We start from the raw sequence: 24,938 nt of genomic DNA, 5'->3' as shown, positions 1-24,938 counted from the left end.
TCTCCAACGGTTCATTCCAACGAAACTAATTATTTTGGTTGGACCAATCTATTGATCTGGTTTGATGTTGAATTTTGTCCTATCATTAAATAAAGTTATTAAGGTACTCTTGGTTAAAATTCATAGTTATGAAGTTCTTTCTATTTTTTTTTTTTTAACAATCGATATAATCTACACTAGGGGTAGGGGTGGGCTTAGCCTCACAATAGGTTAGCAATAACGTAATTCAAATTCGCCTTTGGCAAGAAATGAACCTAAAACCTCTCACTTACCGATGAAGAGTAAAGAAAAATATCACTAGACCGTAGTATTAAGTGGCAAAAGTTTACATTCAACAACAGGATTATAAGAATTCTTTACCAGTGAACGTAGGACTAGCGAACGACCGGATCCATGGCGTCACTGGGGTCGGCAAAATCGTGGAGGTACCTCTGTGAGCCAAGGATCTATAGATAAGAATTCTTTACTGACCTGAATAGATATATCAAAACACAAGAAGCATTTGAAAGCACAGTGACTCTATTTGTGCACTTTTATAAACAACCATCTTTTCTGTACAAAATGTTATCAAGAACCCATGTCTTGAACTTATTCAGCAAAACTAAGTACCATGCAGAACAAGTAACGTACACACGCTCAACGATCTCAGCTCATCAGCAGACAACAAAGTTTTCAAATATAATTTATCTGCTTTTCTATATATTCTACACCTTACATAGCACAAACCTGCGAAACGAGTAAAAGCCCAGTTGTCAAGGCTACATCAACTGTTCATGCCCCTTTTTCCTGCTCTTGTGGCAAAGTAATGCATGGGTGCAAAATTAAATGCATCATCATTCTTCGGGCTGAAATAAAGCGAAACTTGAACTAGTCTCGGTCTTTGTAATCTGCATTGCAATATACAAAATCTTTATAAGGTGAACTTGCACAAGGAAATATAATTATGGGAACAGCTCACCATTACACCTTAGGGCCCTTGATCTAAGACTGAACACCTTGGATGAAGGGAAGGGGGAAATTTAATAGATGTTTCCATATTGTGAAGATTAACTGGTTTATCCATCCCATGCCCTAACGAAAAACAAAAATGACATCCCATGACAAGGAGTGATGGTTTATTATTTCATTGGTAATGGTTTTGTGATTAACATGTTATTTATGAGAGCTAAGTGATGATTTATTATTTCTCTTGGGAACACAAACAGAAAACAAAAGGAGAGATTCTCAAAGAGAAATACCAACCTCAGTAGGACGAGAAATTCCAGAAGGAAGAACAGGAGCAAGAGACGTCCAGAGAATGGGGTCTACCAAGGGATCGATGGCACTGTAGCTGGTCAGAAGTGGTGCAGACAAGAAGGGAGCCAATGGGAACACATCTCTTTGGTGAGATGGTCCACCACTCATTCCTAATGCAGAACTAAGTCCCTCATCATGACTTGTGGATTTCTCAACTGCTTTGCCATAGTCCATCTTGTGGATGGTATTTTTGTTTTCATTCTCATCATTATCTGCATCTTTTTCCTCCTTTTGTGATGCTTTCTCTTGCAAGTTCTTATATGCCGCTGACCTTGAAAGGATGCTCATGGCTGAGACTCTGGTACCTTTATGCTTTTTACTTACATGGGAGATGCCCAAACGGGGCATCTGGTATGGTTCAGTAGGCTGGATTTCCCATTCCAATGTTTTAAGTTCAGCTCCAATATCTCCAACACAACCGTGTTTTGTTTCTTCTGACGATTTCATGCTAGTTTCAGCTTGACGAGATCTGTTGGGTCCCCACCACTTGATGTAACTTGTTAGGTCAATCTTTCTTTCAATGCAAAAAGCTCCCAAAAGTTCACTTTCTGTTGCTGGATCAACGCCTGTACCTTCAGGTCGTATAAGACAGGAATGGCACTGATTCAGGTAGTAATCCAGATGAAAGGAATATAATAAATTCAAAATCCTGCAGCTGCAACTTTGTTTGCCGAAGAATCAGTTCGAGGGACTGATTTTTCAGAGCCCTCTTATCCAAAACATTGCTTCAGTTCAGCGTCTTTTGAGGACTTACCATAATGTAAGCTATTGAAGTACTCAGATCCACCCATACGACCCAGTGACGGCTCCCAACGACTGTTAAGTGTACAACAAGAAAAAAAAGTTCAGAACAGAATGAAGAAATTACAGACATTGCACAGAATTTGGAGATATTTTATGCCTCTACTAGCTGAGAGTCAACAAACAACAACAACAAAACCTTTTCCCACTAAGTGGGGTTAGGTGTATGAATCCTAGAACGCCATTGCACTCGGTTCTGTGCCACACCTAGCTGAGAGTCAACATCACAAAAAATTGGTACTGTAGTGATGGAATGCACAGCAATGGCCAAGTTTTCCACGGTTTTGTTCGGTTCAAAAGGGGGATTGTAAACGTTAAAAGCCAGCTAAGAACAGTATATAGAAGAAAATACAGATAACATAATATTATTTATAACTCTGGTGGAATTGAATTATATACAACAAGATTTTTACTTCTGTCCAGAACACAGTTTGGGACGGTTGAGACCTAAAAAGCAAAAGAAAATAACTCTACTGGCATAACAAACAAAGATCAATCTCAAAAAGTTATAAATGAGAATCCTTAAGGAATAACATAATGTGCCAAGAAGTCCTATGAGAAACGAACTACATACATTGCCTACAAGCAACAGTTAAAGGTAAAGCATACCTGGAAAGCCCACGGTACTTAGAAAGTCCTCTTGAGAAACCACTGCTTTTCCTGCAAGAGTAGAATAACTATGAGACGTGCACATTAATTAATATCCAAATATGTACTTAAAATCGATATACACACCTCCGAAGAGAAGCAAGGTATTCCTCCCTTGACAGATTCTGCATCTCTTCAAGATCCCTTGTGTAATCAGTAACCTGCAATAATTGAAGGAAGAGATAACTTGAACAAATGCTAACCCAATTACCAAAAAGGGAAGAAATTTCAGATGAAGTAAAAACAATGAAATGAAATCAGCAAATCAATGACAATAATCTCACAGGAAAATTGATGAGAGTGCCAGGACCCCAATATTTCAAGGCAGCAAGATCATAAGCTCTAGCTGCAGCCTCTTCATCGTCATAGGCCCCTGTAAATTCCGTATGCTACTCAAGGATTAATAATTAAACCGATAGCTTCACGAGAAATTTCCAATTTCTTAAGTAATTTATGAAAAACTGGCCCCCAACTTACCCAAGTAAACTGGAATACATATCGAAACGTCATGCGCCAACATTTGCATGCACAATCCAAGAAATCAAATGCTTGTCAGAAATTACACATGTATACAATATTTATACACAAACCAAAATACGAGATATATACTACATATACATATATATATTTTAGAGGGAGAAAAGAAAGAAGAGAGACCTTGCTTTCCCTTCTTATTCTGGTTCTGATTCCAAGTACTTTTATCCCAAAGATGAGCCTCATACCGACCTGTCCACCTATGCCTACATTTCCACACCCAAATTCCCAATCAAATCAAATCAAAATTCCTCCTTTTTTTTTTCTTTTTCTCAGCAACCAAACAGAAAGAGAAAGAGGAGAGGAGCTTAATTACCGAGTGACTCCACGGTAAATGGAGCTGCGTTTTCCAGCAGCACACGGAGGCATCTTGCTGATGCGCTCTTTCGCCGTACATCCTCTCTCTTTCTTCGATTTCTTTACCCCTCTGTACACCATTAGCTGATCGCTCGCCATCACCGCCTCCGACGGCTCTGCACCCCCACCGCCACTGCCGCCACCGCTTTCGGTCTTCGGACCGGGATCCGAGGACGACGACGCCATGCTCAACACTCCAATTGAACCCAAACTAAAACCTAGAGAGAGAAATGGAGAGAGAGAAATGGAGAGAGAGAAAGAGGAAGATGAGAGACTGAGTGTGAGGGAGTTGTTTGGGTTTTGTTTGTGTTGTTTCAGTGAATCACTGTGGAGGGGAACAGCTACAGTGAGAGAAGATGAAGGGGAGTTGAAATTACGAACGTACCCCTGTTTTGTTTTCGCGATGGCGATCGTGATGATTTGGCAAGTTCAGATTGACAAAAGTTGTAACGGCTAGGATGAGAAGCAGGGTAGCTACGTAATTTAGGATACTTTTCAAAGTGCATACTGCGTGGTAGTGGCGTAACTGCGAATGCCACGTGGTCCGCTGTACTTTTTTTTTTTTGGAAGACCCGCTGTACTTTTTATAGTTTGAAATACAGGAGGTGCGACCGCACTTAAACGACAGTGACATCCTAAATTCCCTCTTCGTACACCCCATTGCTTAAAAATTCATCTTCAACCGATGACCGAGTTATAATTTTGTAGAGCCTATTAGGCCATTATTTGGCCAAAATGACATTAGACTGGCCAAATATAGTCCCCACTCTTAGCCCTTTTTTGATGCTCAGCTCCTCAGTTACAATAATTAATTCAAATTCAACGGCTAGTTTTGAAAGAATTCAAGGTAGTTTAATAAAATTAACCAATAAATTTAAAGTATAAACTTAAAACTAATAAATTATTGAGGAAATATGTTTAGTCCATTCGGTTAGAGATGATATATAAGTATAACATGACAATGTTCATTTAAAAATAATTTTTTATATGGCTCTAATTCTAGACGGGGCTATATCTAGCCATTTCGGTTGAAGATGGCCTATCCAATTAAAATGGCTATGAGTCTAATTTTTTGTTTGGTGGTGTTAAATGTGTCTTGGACAAGATAGATTATGATAGGTTATATTCCGAAATAAAGTGGGTTATGTAACCCAACCTCACACACAGGGTACAAGTGAAAGAGCGTGTGGGTTGTAACAGAGAAGCATACACATGAAGAAAAAAAAGAGAGCTCTAAAGTGTCAGTTGAGGAAGTCTGAAAGTGTTGAATAGTGTAAATAAAGTTGTAAACATCGTTGTAATTATGTCTAATAGAGTTATAAACTTGTGACTTCTGTCCAATCTCCTGTGTTCCAAAGCTAATGTTGATGTTCCCTTCAGCTCATTCGCATCGGAGTTGGAATTTTGTTGTTAGATCGGTTTGAACAATTTCTTTCAGCCGCATTGGCTAAAGCTGCATTTCATCTCTTACGTTAGCAGCACAAATTGTGTGGAATCAATCAAAATGTGAAATATATGGAAAACTAATTAAACAAACAAAAAACATGAAAAACGAATAGGTCCTTTCTCCTTACATACTTATTTGATACGTGTATTATCATCTTCTCCACCTAGTCTCCTAATACGGTCTCACCAGATATCAAGTTTACGCGTTTTGTCATATTATTGTTTTACTACAAGAGTGCACCACATTCTCATAATTAACAAGCACTGCCCACGAAATGCCTTAACAGATCAAATTACTAATCGATGTTCTAAATTCTATTTAAAACTACACAAATCTTGTGTATTTATGAATAGTAAGTAACTGGAGGTGTTAGACTACTGAAAGAAACCATTACCTACAGCTACTGGTTCACAGCAATTTAGCATTAGTAGAATATAAAGAATTAATCAAATAGAAAAGCAGTACCTCCTTCCTAATGGAATCACTTTGAGGCAGTTAGCAGCTGCACATTGTGAGGTAGTTGGCAACGCAGCATCCAGTTACCACCATATATGCAATACTGCCAACCATTACTCCAGATGTTAATTTCCCTATCACCCCGACAGTGTCCAGAGACTTGCCAGATTTTTTCCCCTGCATTCTATGATTAGCTGAAGTAATTGATTTGAAGCTCCATTACGTAGAAAGCGATCAGAAAGTGCAAGAGCAAGATGAACATACTATCAGTGACTGGAAACAGTAATGTTACCTTAAATTTCAGTACGACGACCATACTATCCCAAAACCAAACAAAAGATGAACAGAATAGCCTCCCATAACACCCCTTCCCACCAAAGAAAAAAAAGGGAAATTGCTGTTAATATGCTCCCCAAAAGCAGATAATTCATGCATGAGAACATAAAGGTATTTGAAAAGTCGTCTTTTCAGTCCCTTGCTTCTTTAGAACCAGAACTCGCCATACTATCATGCTCTTTTTCTACTGGAAGATCTCTGAGTATGAAGTCATTCCATTTGAAATTGATTAAGAAATGCCAGTTCCAGCTTAGAATTCAAAGTAAATAGGCCAACATGTATTGCAAAAATACATCTTTACACGGCTAGATAAGAAGATAAACTAGAAGTCAACTAAAGGTACTCCCTTAAACACATGCTTCGACGGCCACAAGTGAACTAAGATGTTGTAATATACAATAATTCATCAGAAACCGAAATATGCAAACTACGAAAATCAAGAATTTTGTAGCTTTCAAGTAAAGAAAGTCTAAGCCAAACAGATCATTACACATAATCAAGAACAAATCATGTGTATTGCTTTTTCTCCAACATTTTATTAAAACCAAAGGGAATTAGAAAACAGGATGAACAAGATATCCGCCAGGAACACAACAACAAAGACAAAGTTAAACCAAACAGGATGTTAGACATACAGACATTCATCATAACAAATAATTGGTAACTGAAAACCATGTACGTAAATTGCGAGTATTGCAATTTCAACTACTTTTTGTAAAAGGGATTTACAAAGTAAGTACATATATCGACACTAATCCTAACAAATACAGAATCAAAGAATACTAAAGAATTAATGAATCATAACTAGAATCACAAAATTTTATTTGACAAAGCAGCATCAAAATCGGGTCGCTCATTGCACATGGAGTTTATATCGGCAGTTGGGACACGTCTTCTTATCCATGTTGAACCAGCGAAGGATGCAAGATGGGTGATAGACATGAGAGCACGGCATCCGAATGAGCTCACTCGCGGTTCCATCAGACAATTCTTCCAAACACACACTGCAAGAACCCAGGTCGCCGTCACCCCTTTCGAAATATCTCTCTGCCCCCAATTTATCAACCACAAAGTCCAACGAAATTGACGACGAAGTTGAACCGCCATCACTACTACCAATCGAAAGCAAAGCCATTGAGTCAGACATATCATCAAACAGTTGGTCGACATATTCAATGGTCAGGATTTTAACCGTAGCCACCATAACAAAGCCCATGGAGCCATTAGGGTTTGCAAATTTCCGAGCCATGGATTTGATCCAGGGGGCTAATGCTTCGTAGATGGCAGGATCAAGGTTGAGGGAAGAGGAGAGAGATCGTAAGTGAGCGCGCAACTCGGGGAGTAAGAGTTGGCGGGGAGCGAAACGGAGTGTAGCATATCGATCAGGACCCAGTGGAAATTCATCAAGAATAAAGGCGTGGAAGCGTTTCTGAAAAATCTGGTATTGATGGAGAGAAAGCTCGCCGACAAATTGGGACTTAGAGTCCGCCGGAGATTGGAAACCCTGCAGCGTCACATGGACCCAGTAGTCGGAAGATCGGAAAGAGAACGACGAACGCTGAAACTCCATTGATCGATTAGAGATTTGAGATCAGACGACCAGAGGTTTGAAAAATTGAAACTTGAAATTCGTTGAGTGGGAGAGCGAGAGAGAGAGAGAGAAATGAGAGATTTGAGATCGCTGGAGAAGAAGGAAGAAATAAGGGCGGGTGAGACAGACAGAGACTCCGCATATTAGTTTTATAGCCGTTAGCTTCTGGGTTTTTCAGGTCGGTTTGGGCAAGTCGGTTTGGGCGTACATTTGGCGCTGATTTTTGAATTTTGTGGGGATTTTTTTATTTTTTAAATCCCCTTTTTTGGAATAATATTTTTAAAGGTAATGCTAGGAGACCAATTTTTTAAATTAAATTTGTAAAGCAAATGGTGTGATGGTTGATTATTGGATTATTACATAAATGTTGATTAACGTACTTATTTCTTATTTGTTACACATCATTTGATTTGAAAATTTTAGTTTAAAAATTTAATCTTCATAGCATTATCCCTTCTCTAATGGCCATTCTAGTCCTTTACTTCTATTTAAGGCGAATAATTCTAGGGCTCATTATGGTCTTCTAGACTTCAAAAAGTAACCTAATTTTGAGAGTTTTTAGTTGTTGACTATTGAATCTTTACATAATTTCTTTGTTTTGTTGTTATCGAATACGTTGATGGCTGCACATGGCCTTTTTGCAGTGGCAAAAAGAAATATAAAAGGATGTAAGGCTAACAAATTATGCGCACGGGTGTGGATTCCCACCAACTTTGGGACCGAGCAAGGCGCTCGGTACACGTTGTCCCAAGAAAACATGCAAGTGTACCTGAACGGATGTCATTGTGTCACCATGTATCGACTAAAGGGTGGAGAAATAGCTAGCAAATCATACTTACGTATTTGGCGCATTAAATGCGAAAGCGGTGGAAGACTTAAGCCTAGGGACTTGGGGCTCATCGAGGGTAAGTACACCTTAGAATGAGTCAAACAAAAAGAGAGAGACTTGTTTATGCCGACTGCTCTCTGTAACGTTTCATTCAATATATACAAGTGACTTAGTGGACATAGCCTAGTTTTGAGGGGTGAACCAAACTTTATTGTTCATTTCTTATCATTGCGATCCCGAGCCCACCAAGGGCCGACTACACGACCATACTGGTCTTTGTTGACCTCCTAATTTGAGCGTTAACAAGGTTGAGATTGCAGGTTGAGAATCGAGATTGCAGATTGGGGTTCCGATTGCAAATTTCACTTGAAGGCCCGATACCCATCCCGAATTGAAAAATCGAAACCATTTCTGTAAAATCGATTCGATTTCAATTTTTTGCCTACTTTTTTCGGTTCGCTTTTAAGACTTGACGGCCACAGATGGTGCCTCATCGTAGTAATAGAAAACAATCATGTCTATGTATTTTGGTTCTTGTTCAACACACACCAATCTCCCTCCCCTAACAACTAACACTATCGTTTTGAAAGGAAAAAAAAACCGCAATAGTTATTTCATGTTAAAGAAAACAAATACGTTGATCTGATCTTCTATGCCCATGGAAGGATTTTCATGTTAAAAATTTCAAGATTCTAAAAGATGCTGGACGTTAGTCGGGCGGCGAGTTGGGGCCTAGCGCCTAGGCGGACTAGGTGGATTTAAGTAAATCTATTATATTTAGTGTAAATAAGTGTTTGTTTATACTTAAAATATATATAATTTCATTATAAACTACAAAATAGAATGACATATATATTATGAAGTATTGGACATAATGAAAACATGGGGAACAATCATATAATGTGTGTTTATTTAAGTATTCAACAAGTCTTTACAATTTATTGAAAAAAATAAAATGCAAAATGAAAGCTATCTATTTTCTGTTTAAGTGAGTTGCAACCCAGTTGGTGCCTAGACAGGTCTGGGCGGGCTAGGCGGGCGCCTCAGCAAGTTTAGGCGCAATTTCTTAATTTCCAAACGTCTAGGCATTAATCGGGGGGGGGTGGCCAGTTGCCTAGCGCCAAGACGAGACCTAACTGGCGCTATTACCTCTTTGAATGTAACAAAAAATTATTTATAGTTTGGCAGGCCTTTCAAAAATTATAGTAACAAAAACCACAAGAATAGAAGTTTAGAATTCGTCCATGAACTTGTACCCGAGTTTAGAATTATTTCTTTAATAAAATTCCGTTAATTTACCTCTTTGAATGTAACAAAAACCACAAGAAATCTTTATTCAAGAAAAGGAAATTAAAAAACAGGATGAACAAGGTATCCCGGCAGGAACACAACAACAGAGACAAAGCTAAACCAAACAAAGTATGTAAATTGTGAGTATTGCAATTTCAACCACGTTTTGTAAAAAGGATTTACAAAGTAAGTTACACATATCGACACTTATCCTAACAAATAAAGAATCAACGAATACTAAAGAATTGATGAATCGCAAACTTTTATTTGACAAAGCAGCAGCAACATCCACATGGAGTTGATATCGGCAGTTGGGACACGTCTTCTTATCCATGTTGAACCAGCGAGGGATGCAAGATGGGTGATAGACATGAGAGCACGACATCCGAATGAGCTCACTCGCAGTCCCACCAGACAACTCCTCCAAACATACACTGCAAGAACCCAAGTTGTCGTCTCCCCTTTCGAAAAATCTCTCTGCCCCCAATTTCTCAACCACAATGCCCATGGAGCCATTAGGGTTTGCCAATTTCCGGGCCATGGGTTTGATCTGGGGGGCTAGTGCTTCGTAGATGGCAGGATCGAGGTTGAGGGAAGAGGAGAGAGATCGTAAGTGAGCGCGCAACTCGGGGAGTGAGCGAAACGGGGCGTAGCGTAGCGATCATGACCCAGTGGAAATTCATCGAGAATAAAGGCGTGGAAGCGTTTCTGAAAAATCTGGTCCTGACGGAGAGAAAGCTCGCCGAAAAATTGGGACTTAGAGTCCGCCAGAGATTGGAAACCCTGCAGCGTCATATGGACCCAGTAGTCGGAAGATCGGAACGAGAACGACGAACGCTGAAAATCCATTGACATCGATCCGAGATTTGAAAATTTGAATCTTGAAACTTGAAATTTGATGAGCGAGAGAGAGAGAGAGAGAGAGAGAGAGAGAGAGAGAGATGAGAGGTTTGAGATCAATGGAGAAGAAGGAAGACAGAGAATCCGCGTGCTGGTTTTATAGCCGTTAGCTTCAGCTTTAGGCATGTCGGTTTAGGCGGACATTTGACGCTGATTTTTGAATTTTGTTGGGTGTCTTTTTTTTTTTTTTTTTTTTTTTTTAAATTTTTTTTAAGGCCGTTCTAGTCTTTTAATTCTCTCTTTTTTTTTTTCAAATAAATTTTGAGGCTGTTTAATTGCTAGTTATTGAATCTTTACATGATTATGTCATAAATGGAGATGTTAAACGGCCATTATAATAAGCAACCAAATATGACCGTAACTTTATAATGTTGTCAAAGAAAATATCTTAATAAGTTTCTTAGGTTGAAAAACATGGCCAACCAAATATGACCAAAGAAGAATGAAAACCTCTATATAAAGAGGTACTTGCATCATTGAAGAACACAACACAAAAAATAGAGAAAATTCATGTAAGCTATGCCAATGCTAGAGAGGTAGAGAAAAAAAAAGTGAGGGTCATCTTTGTACTCCCATTATTTCAGATAATGAGAGAAAATACTACTGCTGTTCTGAGGCCATAGGCACACTTGTCAAACCTCGTAAATATTGTGTCTTATTTACTTTATGTTCTACTGCATACATATCCTCAATTTCACAACAGATTTCTTATTTTGTTTGTTATCGAATACTTTGATGGCTGTAGATGACGCTTTACTACTTTGCCAAAAGTAATCATGCTCATGCACTTTGGTGTGGATTCGTCCCCATTGATCGCCCTCCCCAAAACAACTAATAATTTAACAAACTAATGTTGTCGTTTGTCAAAGAAAAAAAAAACCTTGGTGGCCACATTAGTAATTTCATGTTGAAGAAAATAATAAAAGAAAAAATCTTGATGGCGACCAATAATAAAAAACTTGCAACGGCTGCCTAACGTGGCGACACAATAACCGTTGGATTTTCAACGGCCTGATGATCTAAAAAGTCAGATTCAATAATAAAAAGAAAAAAAAATAATCAAACGGCAATGATTAATTCAATCGTTAAATATGGAAAACAAACATAAGAAAATAAATGAGAATAAAAAGAAAAAGGTTAGGAAAAAGTATCCAACCATCTTCTTAATTCACCTTTTATGTTTAGTTACCTATGATTGTTGCAACGCTATGTTTTGCTTTGTATTTGAAATTAAACTATCAGAGTTAAACATGGAGTTTAATTTTCAAAAAACAAACTTACATAATTTACACTTACAAGGCATAACATAATAATGTATATGTAAATAGTAATCACCCTTGTCCTTGTCCAAGCCCAACGAGTGGAGGAGTTGTCCAAAGACAATTACTTTTCAGACGGTAATTACCCTTACCTTGTCCTCCTAAAACGGATAGACTTGCACAATAGTTTGTTCCAACTAAACAAAGAGACCGAAGTTCCGACTTGGAACGAAAAAATTAAAATTTGAGAGCTAAGTTAAACAACTTCAAATGAGAGATTATAATTAAATCAAAGGGTAAAAGATTGTTTACTACCCTAATGTTTCGTGGTTTTCAACATTTAGTACATCAAGTTTTTTTCGTCTCAGAGTCATACCTAAAGTGTAAATTTTGGGACAGTCTCATACATCCGTTAGTCAAACTGTTAAGTTTTTCGTTAACTGTAACGTGGCGCACTGATTGGGCGCCACGTGTCATCCACGTTGTTTTTTTTTTTTCTTTTTTCTTTCTTTTCTTTTCTTCTTCTTCCTTCTTCTTCTTCTTCCTTCGACTGCAACTTTCTGTTTTTTTTTTTTTTTTTTTTTTTTTTTTTTTTTGCTTCTTCCTTTTGCTTCTTCCTCAAAAAAATAAAAAATAAAAACACTTTCATCTTCCCCCAAATTCGGAGGAAGAAGAAGAAGAACGAAGAAGGGGAAGGAAGAAGGAGAAGAAGGAGGAAGAAAAAAGAAAAAAAAATTGAATCTGGGCAGATTCGGAGGAAGAAGAAGAAGAAGAAGAAGAAGAAAGGAGGAAAGAGAAAGAAGAAGAAAGGAGGAAAGAGAAAGAAGAAGAAGAAGAAGAGGAAGAAAATATAAAAGTGTTTTTTTTTTTTTTTTTTGAGGAAGAAGAAGAAGGAGGAAGAAGAAGAAAGAAAGAAAAAAAAAAACAAACTTCCCCAGATTTCGGAGGAAGAAGAAGAAGAAGAAGAAGAAGAAGGAGAAGGAAGGAGGAAGAAAAAGAAAGAAAAAAAAAAAAAAAAAATTCCCCAGATTTCGGAGGAAGAAGAAGGAAGAAGGGGAAGACAGGGAAAGGAAGGAGGAAGGAAGGAAGAAGGAAAAGGAAGAAGCAAAAAAAAAAAAAAAAAAAAAAAAAAAAACAGAAAGTTGCAGTTGGAGGAAGAAGAAGAAAAGAAAAGAAAGAAAAAAGAAAAAAAAAAACGTGGATGACACGTGGCGCCCAGTCAGTGCGCCACGTCACAGTTAACGAAAAACTTAACATTTTGACTAACGGATGTATGAGACTGTCCCAAAATTTATACTTTAGGTATGACTCTGAGACGAAAAAAACATGATGTACTAAATGTTGAAAACCACGAAACATGAGGGTAGTAAACAGTCTTTTACCCTAAATCAAAAATCCACTTTAACAATCCATCTTTTCTTCTTTATCAAGTTGCCTCGTCTACAAGAGAACTACAAGATCACAAGAAAACACAAATAAAATTGCACGGTGTATACCACCAAATATTTAAATTAAACAAACATATCAAACACAAAACACATGTAGGGGAAACAAAAAATGGGTACATAAAAGCCGTCAAGCTAATCCCTAGACCCAAATATAGCAAGAATCAGCTTCCACTAAACCAAGGCATTTGCTTCAGGTTTCTCCGAAAGGATCGGAAGTACGAAAGCCAATCCTACTCGGGCCCTAGATGGAGAGCAAGATGCCACATTGCCATATCTTTAAACTGCAAAGCTCCATGTGAAAAAGAAACTCATGGGTAATGTTATGGGGCAGGAAGGTGCAGGTTTTGTTACGCTCCACATATGCAGGAGCAATCCCATATCGAGGAAATCCCTACTGAACTATCTAGTTTTTTCTCCCAACCTTCTTGTGTTTGAATGATTTGGATGAAGTGTGAGGTCTAGGCATTGCAGCTGCATCCTTCCTCGTATTTGTGCTATCCGTCTTCCTCTTGAAGCCACTTGCGGGACCTTTACTATATTTCTCTTTATTTGTCTTTCCACTTCTTTCTGACTCGTCTTTATTTGATTTTACTCGATCAGATTGCCTACCTTTATTAGTCCACTTGAATCCATCACCGCCAGAAGTATGAAGGTCGTTGGTTCTCTGGTTGTTAGGAATGTGTCTCTTCAACCTTTTCATCTCTCTATGTTCCATTGATCCGTTCTTTTCATGTGGCTTACCAAATCTCTTGCGCTTTTTATCCTCCGTCCTTTTAAAAAGAGTTCCAAGAGAAATGAGTAGATGTAAACTACAAAAAGTTAGTGTATTGGACAGTAAAACAGATCGTACAAAAATATCAGACCTGTTGGTTGTAGTGTCTGCATGACCCGTGTCTATATCGGTTGCTGCAACTTCCTTGGAAGATTTCTTGTTATGGCGGCTCTGCAGTAAGATTTGCAATGTAAAATCAATTTCTTATTTGGTTCAACTAAATATATATGTGTGTATACGTGTGTATGTATACACCCACACACACAAATATATTCATATTTTCTCTGTGAAATTTACAATGTAAAATTTGACGGAGTAATAGGAAAGAATTCCAGATCATGTATTACGAAGCTCAATTCTTGCAGGATTTGTTCCAGCATGAGTACCCCAAACTTAACCACCAAAACCGTTTAATACATGGAAACTAAAAAAATTACCTCCACAATGCCCTTCAGGAAACCCTTGTATTTATCAGGTGTAGCAAACTGAACTGATGCAGTACCGCACTTCCTTAACAAAATCTCTATTATGACTGTAACCTGTAGGTAAAATGGTGCTGATTAAGGTGCCAAAAGTAAAAATATTTGCAAACATAAATATGTGTGTGCATTTGTCCAGGCACTAAAAGCATTATTGCTAAATCTGTACGTGCCTTTGATCTGAAATGATGTCTCGAAACTGGTGACCATGGGAGAACTGCATTGACAATATCAGGAAGAAGCCGTTGCAGAGGTCTAGTCTCTAAACAGGATACTAGTACTTTTACAAAGCCCAAAACAGCCTGTTAAATGTGTAGCAACAAACTCATTAGCATTTCAGGCCCAGCAAAAACAATCAATAGACGAAAAAACACTAATAGTGATCAGAAGTAATGACACTCACTTTTATAACTTCTAAAGCTTTCCCTTGCAACAAAGATAAAATAGAGGGAACAAGATCGGGCATTGAAAGACAAATATCTGTATCTTTATACACCAGCACTGATAGCACAGACACTGCTCCACTCTTTATGTGAGGTGATGCACCGGTAAGATAGCCCATTATCTGAATATTATAAAATAATAAGTCGATAAACATAAGCAGAAAAAGCTCATCCAACAAGAGCATAACGCAGGTAAGCATGCAAAGCATGGAGCAAGCTAATTTCCATTTGCTACATATTAGTAATATTACTTATATAACGAACAAGAAACTAAAGAGAACAAGAAACTAAAGAGGTTTCAATTTGATGCAACATTTTACTCATATCTTGCTTCTTTTGAGAAAATAGAAGAAGCAAGAATCCATTTCCACTGCCTAAATAGTAAAATAGGTTAATAGAGTATAAACGCAACAGGAGGAAACTAATTTACGATCAAATCAGGAAACCAAGCATTATGGGAGTCCTAATCATAATATATTTCTATTTCCAACACTCGCCTAAAGCTGGGGCAAGAATGTTGATCATGTTCAGCTTGTCTTTTGAGAAAGTAACGATTATATTAAAACCCGAAAGAGGGAAGAACGGAGGAGTGGTCAAGAAGACCATCACAGACAACCAGAGCCACTCAACCACAAAACCTCAGAAACATAATAAAGAACTTAACAAAACAATAACTAAAACTACTAAATAATTCAGATATATACATATGAATGTAATCTAGTCAAGCAATTTAACAATATAATAAAAAATAAATTTTTATATCTAAAATGACTACTAAGTAATTGTTTTGGACCTCGGCCCCTAATAACTAAAACAAATCACTCTTCAAAATGGAGGGACCTTAGGCTATGTTTGGTTGAGGGACTTCGAACCATTAGGCCAAGTTAGCATTGAATGGATTACAACATGTTAGATATAGGGATTTAGAAATGCACTTCATAAGCATTGAAAAAAGCATGAGAAAAGGGATTTGCAAATGACTACATGGAAGGAGTCATTTACAAATCCCTCATACATGCCTTTGTGAAGGTCAGAAGTGCATTTGTGATCACCCTTTGTAGTCTCTGTCTTCCTCACTTGGCCTAAATCCCTTGGGACTTAAAAGTTCCTGACCCAATCATAGCCTTGGAGTTTCATATTCCTCCGTCTCACTTCTATACCAATCATTTGAGTAGAGTACATACCTACCATACTCGGTCACATAATCGATGAAGCAGCATGCACTAGATTACATGTCAAGAACTTGAACTGGGATAAGTGAACCCCTTACCATATTAATTAATTTCTGGTAAGGTCCATCTGAACTGACACACGATGGATCTCTCAAGCTAACACTTATTTTGAGGAGTACATCGTAAGCTGCCTCCCTGACTGCTTCATCCTTGGCCTACGAATCAAAAAACACTAAAAATTATTAACAGATCCATTGTCTCGTATTCAGAAGCTGTGCCTGATAATCAAATACAGAAGATTCAAAAGGCTCATATTCTAAGTCAGACTCGAAAATTCATAGAGAGTAAGCTAGGCAACCTCAATAAGATGGAACAACACAACAAGAGTAATAACAAAAGGATATGTCACAACGTTAAGCAAATCATCACTATCCTACACGTAGTTCTTACATCTTTTAACTTGAGTATGATCTCATTGAGAATAAGAAACGACTTTGAATTTTCTACCTCTGAGTCTATCTGCAAAAATCAATTACAAAGGTTAAACAATATATTCAATTGATCACTAATCCCACAAAAACTCTCACAGTTGCACATGTATGGCAGAAAAAGAATACATGTTTACACAGAATAACTATAGGATGCTGACAAAAGTAAGGTATTGAGAACCTTTTATTTTGAAGAAATGAACAAATAAGAAATGATTATACATATACAACTATAGCTGGTACAAAAGCATAAGACCTCGGATACTCAAGAAATTGATGCCAAGTTCTTTGATTTAAAATGACAAAAGTCATGGGCTCACGCGCTTGGTTACCAAGATACATACATGTTTATTATCAAAATACAAACAAGTTTATTACCAAGATACGTCCATAACAGAGTTTTAGACCTCGGACACTCAAGGAAGTGATGCAAAGTTCTTTGATGTAAAATGACAAAGCTCATAGACTTGGTTAACAATTTTCCACTCCACACGAATAGTATCACTGAACGGTATTGCTTCCATGTCATCTTTCCCTGCCTTCTAAAGAATACCCTCAACCTCAACAAGTGGACACCCATAACCCATCGAAAACAAACCTCCGGCTCAATTGATACTAATAAACAATACCCTCTATATATCTATATTTCTCTAATGCACAGAAAGCTGCATGTGTGCACGTACAACATAACAAACGTCTCTGAAACAAATCAAGACTTCTATTACTCTATCAAGACAATGGCACAATTTCAATATTTCTAAATGATAGATATGAATGACATTCTTAAACAGAATCACAGATAAATCTGACCTTCAAAGTATGAATCATTAAAGTCTGGAAACTAGCAAAGCGACTCCTTAGAGATATGATATCAACAGGAGATCTCAAACCAAGTAGCAGATCAATCAATTCAGCAAACCGAGAAGAACAGAACCAATCATGCTCCTGCATTAGGTCAATACAAACAGGGATAAGGAACTTCAGCCATGAACATAGCATGTCAAGAGCATTACCTATGAAAATTTTAACAAAGATGAGAATGCATACCTCTAGAATTCTGCTCAAAGTATGATATGCTTCATAAATGGCGATCTCATCATCGTTCTAAACACAAAATTATGTTAGAACTTTAGAAATAAAAAAGTAACAGTTACAATACAATGTATGAATCAAAAACATGTCATGAAACGTTAAAAATCAACTTTACCAGTAAAGTATCTTTAGCAAACGTATATATTAGATCAATAAGATCCTCATTGGCTCCTTTAACAAAAGAAGATGCTAATTCCATCATCACGCATCTGTAGGAATACAAAACAAATTTAGTCCAATTATTTACAAAAATAAAATAAAATAAAAAAAATTTGATGATATCATCAATACAATTATCACGAGAAAGAAATAGTCATCATAGTTCCCTCAAAAAATAGTTATCAAAGCTCCTTTAGACATATTAACATTTGCATAGACTCCATGTTTGCCATAACACTCCTAATTCAAGCATTCCAGAAATTGCCTCAGAAATTTACATGGTATCCAGTGGAAGTGCTTTTCAAGGAGAACTTCTAATTTGGAACTAAAGATAATAAAAGGTCGTACCCAGTGCACAAGGCTCCCGCTTTACGCAGGGTCTGGGAGAGGTGAATGTCGGCTAGCCTTACTCCCATTTATGGAGAGGCTGCTCCCAAGTCTCGAACCCGACACCTACCGCTCATGGGCGAAGGCACTTGCCATCGCACCAAGTGCGACCTCTGAACTAAAGATAATAGAAAAGAAAATTAAAGTCGATGCTGCTCATTTAAGAAAAATCACTCGCAACAAAATGTGTCATTTTTTCTGAAACTTAGAAACTGTATTTCAAACAAAAAACCTGAACACACAAGTAGACAAGTAATCCAACATGAGCAGACAAGAAAAACATTAATTGAAAAAACTACATCTATCTTAAGACACTAGTTAATCATGAGGCAAAAGAGCCGCCCAACACTCGACCTTCTCCCACACCACCTCCATCCATCTCCAAGGCATCATCAATTCTTTCTTGCACCCATTAACCTACTCCTAACACACAAAATGTTGATTGACTGAACCCCAATTTAAAAAATAAATAAAAATTATTTGACCTCAAAAGAAAAAGAAGAAAAATCCCAATAGCTGTAAGGACATTCAGAAGAAGGATGGCTTGAGAATTCATCTAGCCAATGCCATTTTTTTTATGATAGCTAGCTAGTGCTGTTATCTAAAAGAACCTCATTAAAAATTTAAACATCTAACCAGGAGAGAGTTAAAAATGTGTACATGAAACTAAAACACTAGGATGCAAACCCAATAAAATCAAAATGAAAGCAAAACAAGGTTATCATGCTCTTGAACAAATGTAAGACTCATTTTTAAATTTTAATACAAGGGCATGTCCTGAAAATGAAACAATGCACACTGAGCTTGCTATTTAGAGAATCACAATTCAAACAGACATACCACACTTATGTAAACTTTCTCCACTTTTATATAACGTGAAACAGGAGTCCCTAGCTTACCGCAGAGCATCTTTCTCTCTAGTACTTAGGTTGTGTTCTTCCTCACCAGCTGATGCATCAGTCTGACTCTCCAACTTTCCAAGCTCATGCCTACTATCTTTGAACTGGAACTTCTCAAGCAATGATATAAAAATCTTCTTGGCATTGGAAGAATCAGTTACTGAAGCCAAGCATCCTATGGCATCCTGGAAAAATTAGAATACAAATAAGTCAAGTCAACATGGAGAAAGATTATTTGAATCAGCATGGCGAAAAAAATATACATAAGATGTCCGTTTAATCCAGGTTAGTTAATTCTGGTCCAAAGTTTCTGAATTAACATAGCATATCACAAAATTGAGGACAGTGAACCAAACCTAGTTGTCCAAAGCATTTCACCTAATTGAAGGCATTAGTGTTCCTCATAGTAAAAACAAACCAGCTAAATCTAAGTTGGTTTGAAACATGCTAACAATTTCTGGCTAATTAATGAAGTTTAAACAAGGGATGAATGGAGAACCTTTAGATATAAACGCTTCTCAGGGGGTGAATAAAGAAATAAGTCTGTTAGAGCAATAAGCAGCTCAGAAGAACATGATGTCAAAGCCTTAATGTTTCTGGTAGCAGTTTTCTTTGAATAAGTGGGTAAGTTGCCGAACTCTAACAAAGATTTGTTTACTGCATAGGACTTCGTGTCACCAGCACCATCTTTTTGGTCAAGTACACTTTTGTTCTGATTCACAAGAACCTGGACATCAAAATATAATAAGAACGTGAATAAATAAATAAACTTCAAGTGAACCATATGAATTCTAATTATTATGAAGGAAACATCACCTGCAAGGCAACTGCAATATTTTCATGCATTAAGGAGTCCTTAAGAAATGTTACTAAAATCTCAGCCAACGGTCGAAATTTTTGGCATATATCAGTTGGAAGATTACAGAAAGCAGGCAGCAATCCCAACAGATCACGTGCACGAGCCTGTAGATCTTGACTGGTTATTGACTTTTTAACTGGAAAAGGAGGAGCAAAAGAGAATGTAATGTCCAGAAATGGGTGACTTATGTGAAATGGTATATTACTTTATGGAAACCATCAAAAAGTAAAAAAGAAAAAAAAAACCATAGAAAAGAAAAGGGTTTGTGACAAATTAATTCCTCACTTCATTGAACTTGTACCCCATAGTAAGAAAATCAAACCCAAAAAGGGAAAAGGCTCAACTCATGGAGAGGTCGTGAGTCGTGACAAATATTAAACATATTTTGAAGAAAGCTTCAACACTAGAAATAAAATGATCCCTGTTCTTGTACGGTCTGAGTAAACTCTAGAGATACTTCTAGTTCACAATGTCTTGTATGGTTTTGTTTCATAAAATTGTCTGGTTTCCAACCTAAAAACGATAAAAACAAAAACAAAAGAACCAGCAAGCAGGATCACTAGTATTTTCATGTTATGTCTTTTTATTCTCATGTGATTTGGATGTCTCTTCTAATGAGTTGAATGGCTAGGCTTTAAATTGAATTGTATGTCACGAGCGAGGTTTTGCAATTTTTATGTGTTTGTATGAACATCATTCAAAGAGAAAAAAGATAATTATGCCAAAAAAGAGGCTGAATAGATAAAGACTTGGAATGATAAAACTAAACCCTGTTAAAGCATTACAGCTGCAAACACATAAATCCAAATATGCAAGTTTACCAGTTAATTTTGTCTCATATATGAATAGTCTGAAGAAAATACCTTTACCACTGGCCCGACAAAAGGAATTTGCAAGAGGCATAATATGCTCCATATAGTAACCAAGTGATGCTCCAACAACATAATCTTTCAAAATAGGTACCAACCAAATGTTTGAACAGGTGAAGTCACTAGCATTGAGAGATATAGGAACAAGTTCAAGTATCCTCTCAGGTCCAATTGCAATTACAGCAGTTCCAATACACTTCTGAAGCTGCAATTATAAAAGGGATATCAATCATTTTTAAATTGCCACCATTACAAACCCAGAGATTATGTTACAACATCCTCAAACATGGAATTGTTTCTCAACCTGATAGAACAAATATAGTTAACTCCGTGAGGTGCAATCATCTAACCCATTTTAGGACTTCAGTTGTCCGTATTGAATCTAATCGCTAAAAACAAATTATTAAAATAGGCCATTGATGAAGAACAATTATTTTTTATAAGAGGACAAGTAAAACAACAAATCCTTAAATACAGGCCATATAGTTGGTAATCAAATGTGTGCGAGAGTGTGTAAAGTTATCTGGCCACTGGAACAGAAGCTAAAATTGCAAGTCTAATATAAAACTACCACAAACCAAACCAAACTAAAAACAGCGGTCGAAGTATAGAATGATCATTTCATCAACTAATACTCTGATTTTATCAAAATTTTGAGCTAATGCTTACTTTTTTATTTCCGGTGCATTTTTTAGCACTTCAGTACGAACATATAATTCTTGTGTGTGTATTTGTGGGGGGAATGGGGGGCTTTACCCCTAAAAACAATGAATGAATATTTTCAGAACCCACTACACATAACTACACTTGAAATGAACATGAAATGGAAAGTTGGATCTAGGACTAACAAGCAACAGATTATGGGATTCAATAGAATTCGGAATTGCTCAAATTTATAATAAAAGTATAAGAAAACAAAAATGAGAAAAAAGATGACAAACTATAGATAAGAATTGGCAGTTTGCACCAATTTCCTATCATTATTACAAATGTCAATTATTCCACTCAGACTTACATGATCGGTGTTAGATTTGTCCCCACTAGCAAGGGTCATTGAGTTGGCAAGGTTGAGAAGAATATTTCTCATATAGACATAGGAGATTCCTCCTATAACCAAAAATCCAAAGTAACTATTAGAAATTAACTTACAAGAACGAAACAATGTAAGATGTAAATTAGTGACAGCACTTCCAACCAATTGGAGAACAAAAATTTTAAATTGTTTAGTTCCAGAAATGGAATGACACAACCATAACAATTAAATGACAAACAATTGTGATATACCGAAAGAGTGTGCAAGGCCATGAAATTAGTTGACTAAACTGCAAAATTAAAAATTAAATAAAACAAATACTATCGACAAATGCAATGCGTTTTCAACAATGAACTACAATAACTAACTCAAAAGTTAGCAAAGCATATGAGTGTAGCATTCAACCAAAAGAATAAAAGAAATAATAATAATTTGGCTATGCAGTAGTTCTATAAATCTTTGTCAAAAGAAATCATGCAAATGACCAATTTATCCATACCGAGCTTGAGGAACAATGCCGATATAACCCCCAAAAGATGCTCATTTGGCACTCCTTTACAAGTTCTAAGGGCATCCTCAAAAGCAGTACAGATTGATATTAGTGCACTTGCTTTCATAGTCTCTTGTGCTTCATCATCTGAAGGTTGGCTTTCACCCACCAGCAGACTTTTTTGATCCACAAATTGGCTTATCAGCTCTTTAAGAATATCTGAAGCGTGTGATGCAGTGCTAGCCTCAGAAGTCAGAAGACCTAAATGAGTTAAGACAATATGGATTAGAGAACCACTAAAAGCTAGATCAACATTTTTCACAAGTTCATAACATGACTACTATTAGCAACATAAACTATTAAAGCAAACCAGAAGAATAATATATATCTTTGGTAACGAATTTATAGAGAGATGACATATACATGGTTACACATGCTGAGAAAGTTTATTCCTTTCTTATACCCTTCAGGATAGTATGGCACCAAAATCAAACGCTTTACGTCAACTAAACAATTAAGAGCATTTAACGTCTAGCAAACTTGCGAATATAAACAAGTCAGAAAAGAAAAGTACAATAGCTTCATGTATGGCACTGAAACATGTCAGGATAATCAGTGACAATATCTTAGGGAAAAGAATCACCACCAACCATGTCAGGCTGTCGTAAAGAAATATGATATTGAGTAGAATGATGAGATAGTCAATTTCTAAGCACCATGAGAAGAACGCCTTCTATATTTCAACTGAAACAAGACTTGCTAGAGACTACAATAAATTGGCTAGATGTCGAGCTTAATAAAGTAGCATCAAGAAACCTTGAAATAGTAAATACAATAAAGAAGCATACCTGCCACAGAACTACAAACTAGAGGAAGACTATTAATCCACGATGTCGATTCTCCAGCATGAAGTATAAACAAAGAAGATTTTAACAAGGTTGCTGCCAACATGACAGTGTCCGAGGGAACCTCATCTCCCAAAGACACGTATGAAGCAAGAGAAGCTATAGTCGCCTCTGTTTCAGAAACAATGGCATTAGCTCTTGAGCTCTCAAACAACGTTTCAATAATTTGGAGTACATGCCTTGTGAGTGTTGAGAACCGTGAAACAACAAGCTCATTTATTTCTGAGAGAAGCTTTGAACCGACTTTCTTTGACAGAAAGGGAATGGTAAGTTTCACCACATTTAGCATGTGAAGGACCTCTAGATTTTTAGGTCCATCTGATGTCTGTGAAGCACTTAATTCAACCGCCAAAGGCATGTATCCTTTGAGCTTAGACAGTATCAACTTGCTAACCTCCTTGATAACAGTGCGGGACTGGAGCGACTTAAAAACGTTCTCGAGACAGTCTTGAGAACATTTCCGGACCTGCAAAAAGAAATTTAACCACATACTTAGTGTTCCCGCCTTGTGGAAAGGCTGTTTTTGTTTCATTCCCTCCAAATCACAACGGTAACATTACACTAAGGCCCGCATTCTTCAATAATTCCAAAAAAAATATAAAAGAGTAAATATAAATTACTTGAAATGACTTCATATTGGGATCAATTACACGTAAATTGGTAACAATTTTCGAAGTTTCCCTATAGAAGTTAACACTACCAAGCCATTATGCACAAAGCTCATACTTCCTTATGCAGCTGACACCAAGTCTACAGATTTTAAACCCACTTATGCTAAGTATATGTAGTAAATAAATAATTTAACAAGGAAGAAAATAGCAGCAAATACCCTACCTTGGGCCGCCGATCGACGGAAAACTTGAGTAACGTCTCCAATCCCAATTTGATAGATCCCCAATCCTCCAAATCACAAAACCCTACCAAAACCCCCAAGCACTTTACCAAAGCCCTCACAGCGGGCATGGATAGCTCCTCCTCTCTCTTCAGAAGTCCCATCAGCATCGACACAGCCTCGCCCGCCTTGGCCGACGAGACGCTCCCCGGAGGCACCAACGGGAGCACCATGGCCAAGAACGACAACAGCGCCGCTGTGGCAGTGGGTTCTAGGGTCTGGGACGCGGATGAAGACATGTCGTCGATGGAGGAGATGGTGGCAGCGAAATAGGCAGGTGGAGTGAGGGGGAGGGACTCGGCGGCGAGGATGGCGCGCATAGCAGCCGCGGTGGCGAGGAGGTGGCGGTGCTGGGGAGCCGAGGACTTTTTGTAGCGGTCCATGAGCTGTTGGCAAATGTCTGCGACATCGTTGAATGGCTCGACTGCGTCTAGGTCGTGGTGGTGGTCTTCGTCCATGGTGGTTTTTGGTTTCGGACGGTTTTACGGGGTTGCGGAAGAGGACGGGAGGGTTTTAGGGGGTTCGGTTTTGGGTTGGGTAGGTTGGGTTTGAAAAGACCTGTTTGGGTTTCAAATGGATGCCTTGGGCTTTGGGCCTAGAGTAATTTCTAGGTTTGAATACTAAAAGCCCAATTCGCTCGGGAAATCGAAATTCAACGACAAAAAGGCATTTTGAAGGAAGAACCGGATGGGATAATAACTTCCATATTTGACAAGTTGAAGGTTATTTGGTGTTGTGATTCCTGATGATTTTGGTCGGATGGCGAAGAGATTTTTCCATGTGATTGGAATACAAGTTTATCATATG

The 24,938-nt window shown here is 37.5% G+C and overlaps 3 protein-coding genes and 1 pseudogene across 3 annotated transcripts; all 4 read right to left on the bottom strand.

Moving 5' to 3' along the window:
* Positions 1-501: 501 nt before the first annotated feature.
* LOC126594550 (AP2-like ethylene-responsive transcription factor At2g41710) lies at positions 502-3,938 on the bottom strand. Its single transcript, XM_050260914.1, has 9 exons — positions 3,596-3,938; positions 3,403-3,485; positions 3,223-3,231; positions 3,030-3,118; positions 2,833-2,906; positions 2,707-2,757; positions 2,051-2,112; positions 1,243-1,868; positions 502-887 (listed from the first exon to the last, which is right to left on the bottom strand). Exons 1-9 carry the CDS (start codon positions 3,820-3,822, stop codon positions 834-836), a joined length of 1,275 nt encoding a protein of 424 aa, XP_050116871.1. The 5' UTR covers positions 3,823-3,938; the 3' UTR covers positions 502-833.
* A 2,613-nt stretch (positions 3,939-6,551) lies between these two features.
* Positions 6,552-7,626, bottom strand: LOC126594555 (uncharacterized). Its single transcript, XM_050260921.1, has one exon. It carries the CDS (start codon positions 7,443-7,445, stop codon positions 6,729-6,731), a length of 717 nt encoding a protein of 238 aa, XP_050116878.1. The 5' UTR covers positions 7,446-7,626; the 3' UTR covers positions 6,552-6,728.
* A 1,979-nt stretch (positions 7,627-9,605) lies between these two features.
* Positions 9,606-10,895, bottom strand: LOC126593801 (uncharacterized; annotated as a pseudogene).
* Positions 10,896-13,128: 2,233 nt separating this feature from the next.
* LOC126593371 (uncharacterized) lies at positions 13,129-24,640 on the bottom strand. Its single transcript, XM_050259416.1, has 18 exons — positions 24,074-24,640; positions 23,183-23,705; positions 22,344-22,595; positions 21,827-21,918; positions 20,806-21,016; positions 19,900-20,078; positions 19,583-19,810; positions 19,084-19,268; positions 17,754-17,847; positions 17,594-17,650; positions 17,357-17,491; positions 16,509-16,577; positions 16,157-16,273; positions 14,847-15,008; positions 14,617-14,745; positions 14,402-14,503; positions 14,056-14,135; positions 13,129-13,962 (listed from the first exon to the last, which is right to left on the bottom strand). The coding sequence occupies exons 1-18, from the start codon at positions 24,587-24,589 to the stop codon at positions 13,596-13,598; spliced, it is 3,498 nt and encodes a 1,165-aa protein (XP_050115373.1). The 5' UTR covers positions 24,590-24,640; the 3' UTR covers positions 13,129-13,595.
* Between the last annotated feature and the right edge of the window lie 298 nt (positions 24,641-24,938).

Source organism: Malus sylvestris, chromosome 12 (assembly GCF_916048215.2).
Source record: "Malus sylvestris chromosome 12, drMalSylv7.2, whole genome shotgun sequence".
NCBI lineage: Eukaryota > Viridiplantae > Streptophyta > Magnoliopsida > Rosales > Rosaceae > Malus > Malus sylvestris.
This window is presented reverse-complemented; position numbering and strand designations above follow the sequence as displayed.

What these genes read in the sequence shown, in the direction of transcription:
- LOC126594555 (XM_050260921.1), bottom strand. Translation starts at nt 7,445, where the DNA reads ATGGAGTTTCAGCGTTCGTCGTTCTCTTTCCGATCTTCCGACTACTGG.
- LOC126593371 (XM_050259416.1), bottom strand. Translation starts at nt 24,589, where the DNA reads ATGGACGAAGACCACCACCACGACCTAGACGCAGTCGAGCCATTCAAC. An exon ending in CCGTCGATCGGCGGCCCAAG is followed by an intron (nt 23,706 to 24,073) that starts GTAGGGTATTTG and finishes TTCTTTTTGCAG; the next exon opens with GTCCGGAAATGTTCTCAAGA. An exon ending in TTGCTAAAGATACTTTACTG is followed by an intron (nt 17,651 to 17,753) that starts GTAAAGTTGATT and finishes TTTTGTGTTTAG; the next exon opens with AACGATGATGAGATCGCCAT.
- LOC126594550 (XM_050260914.1), bottom strand. Translation starts at nt 3,822, where the DNA reads ATGGCGTCGTCGTCCTCGGATCCCGGTCCGAAGACCGAAAGCGGTGGC. An exon ending in GCACTCTCATCAATTTTCCT is followed by an intron (nt 2,907 to 3,029) that starts GTGAGATTATTG and finishes CAATTATTGCAG; the next exon opens with GTTACTGATTACACAAGGGA. An exon ending in TACCTTGCTTCTCTTCGGAG is followed by an intron (nt 2,758 to 2,832) that starts GTGTGTATATCG and finishes CTACTCTTGCAG; the next exon opens with GAAAAGCAGTGGTTTCTCAA.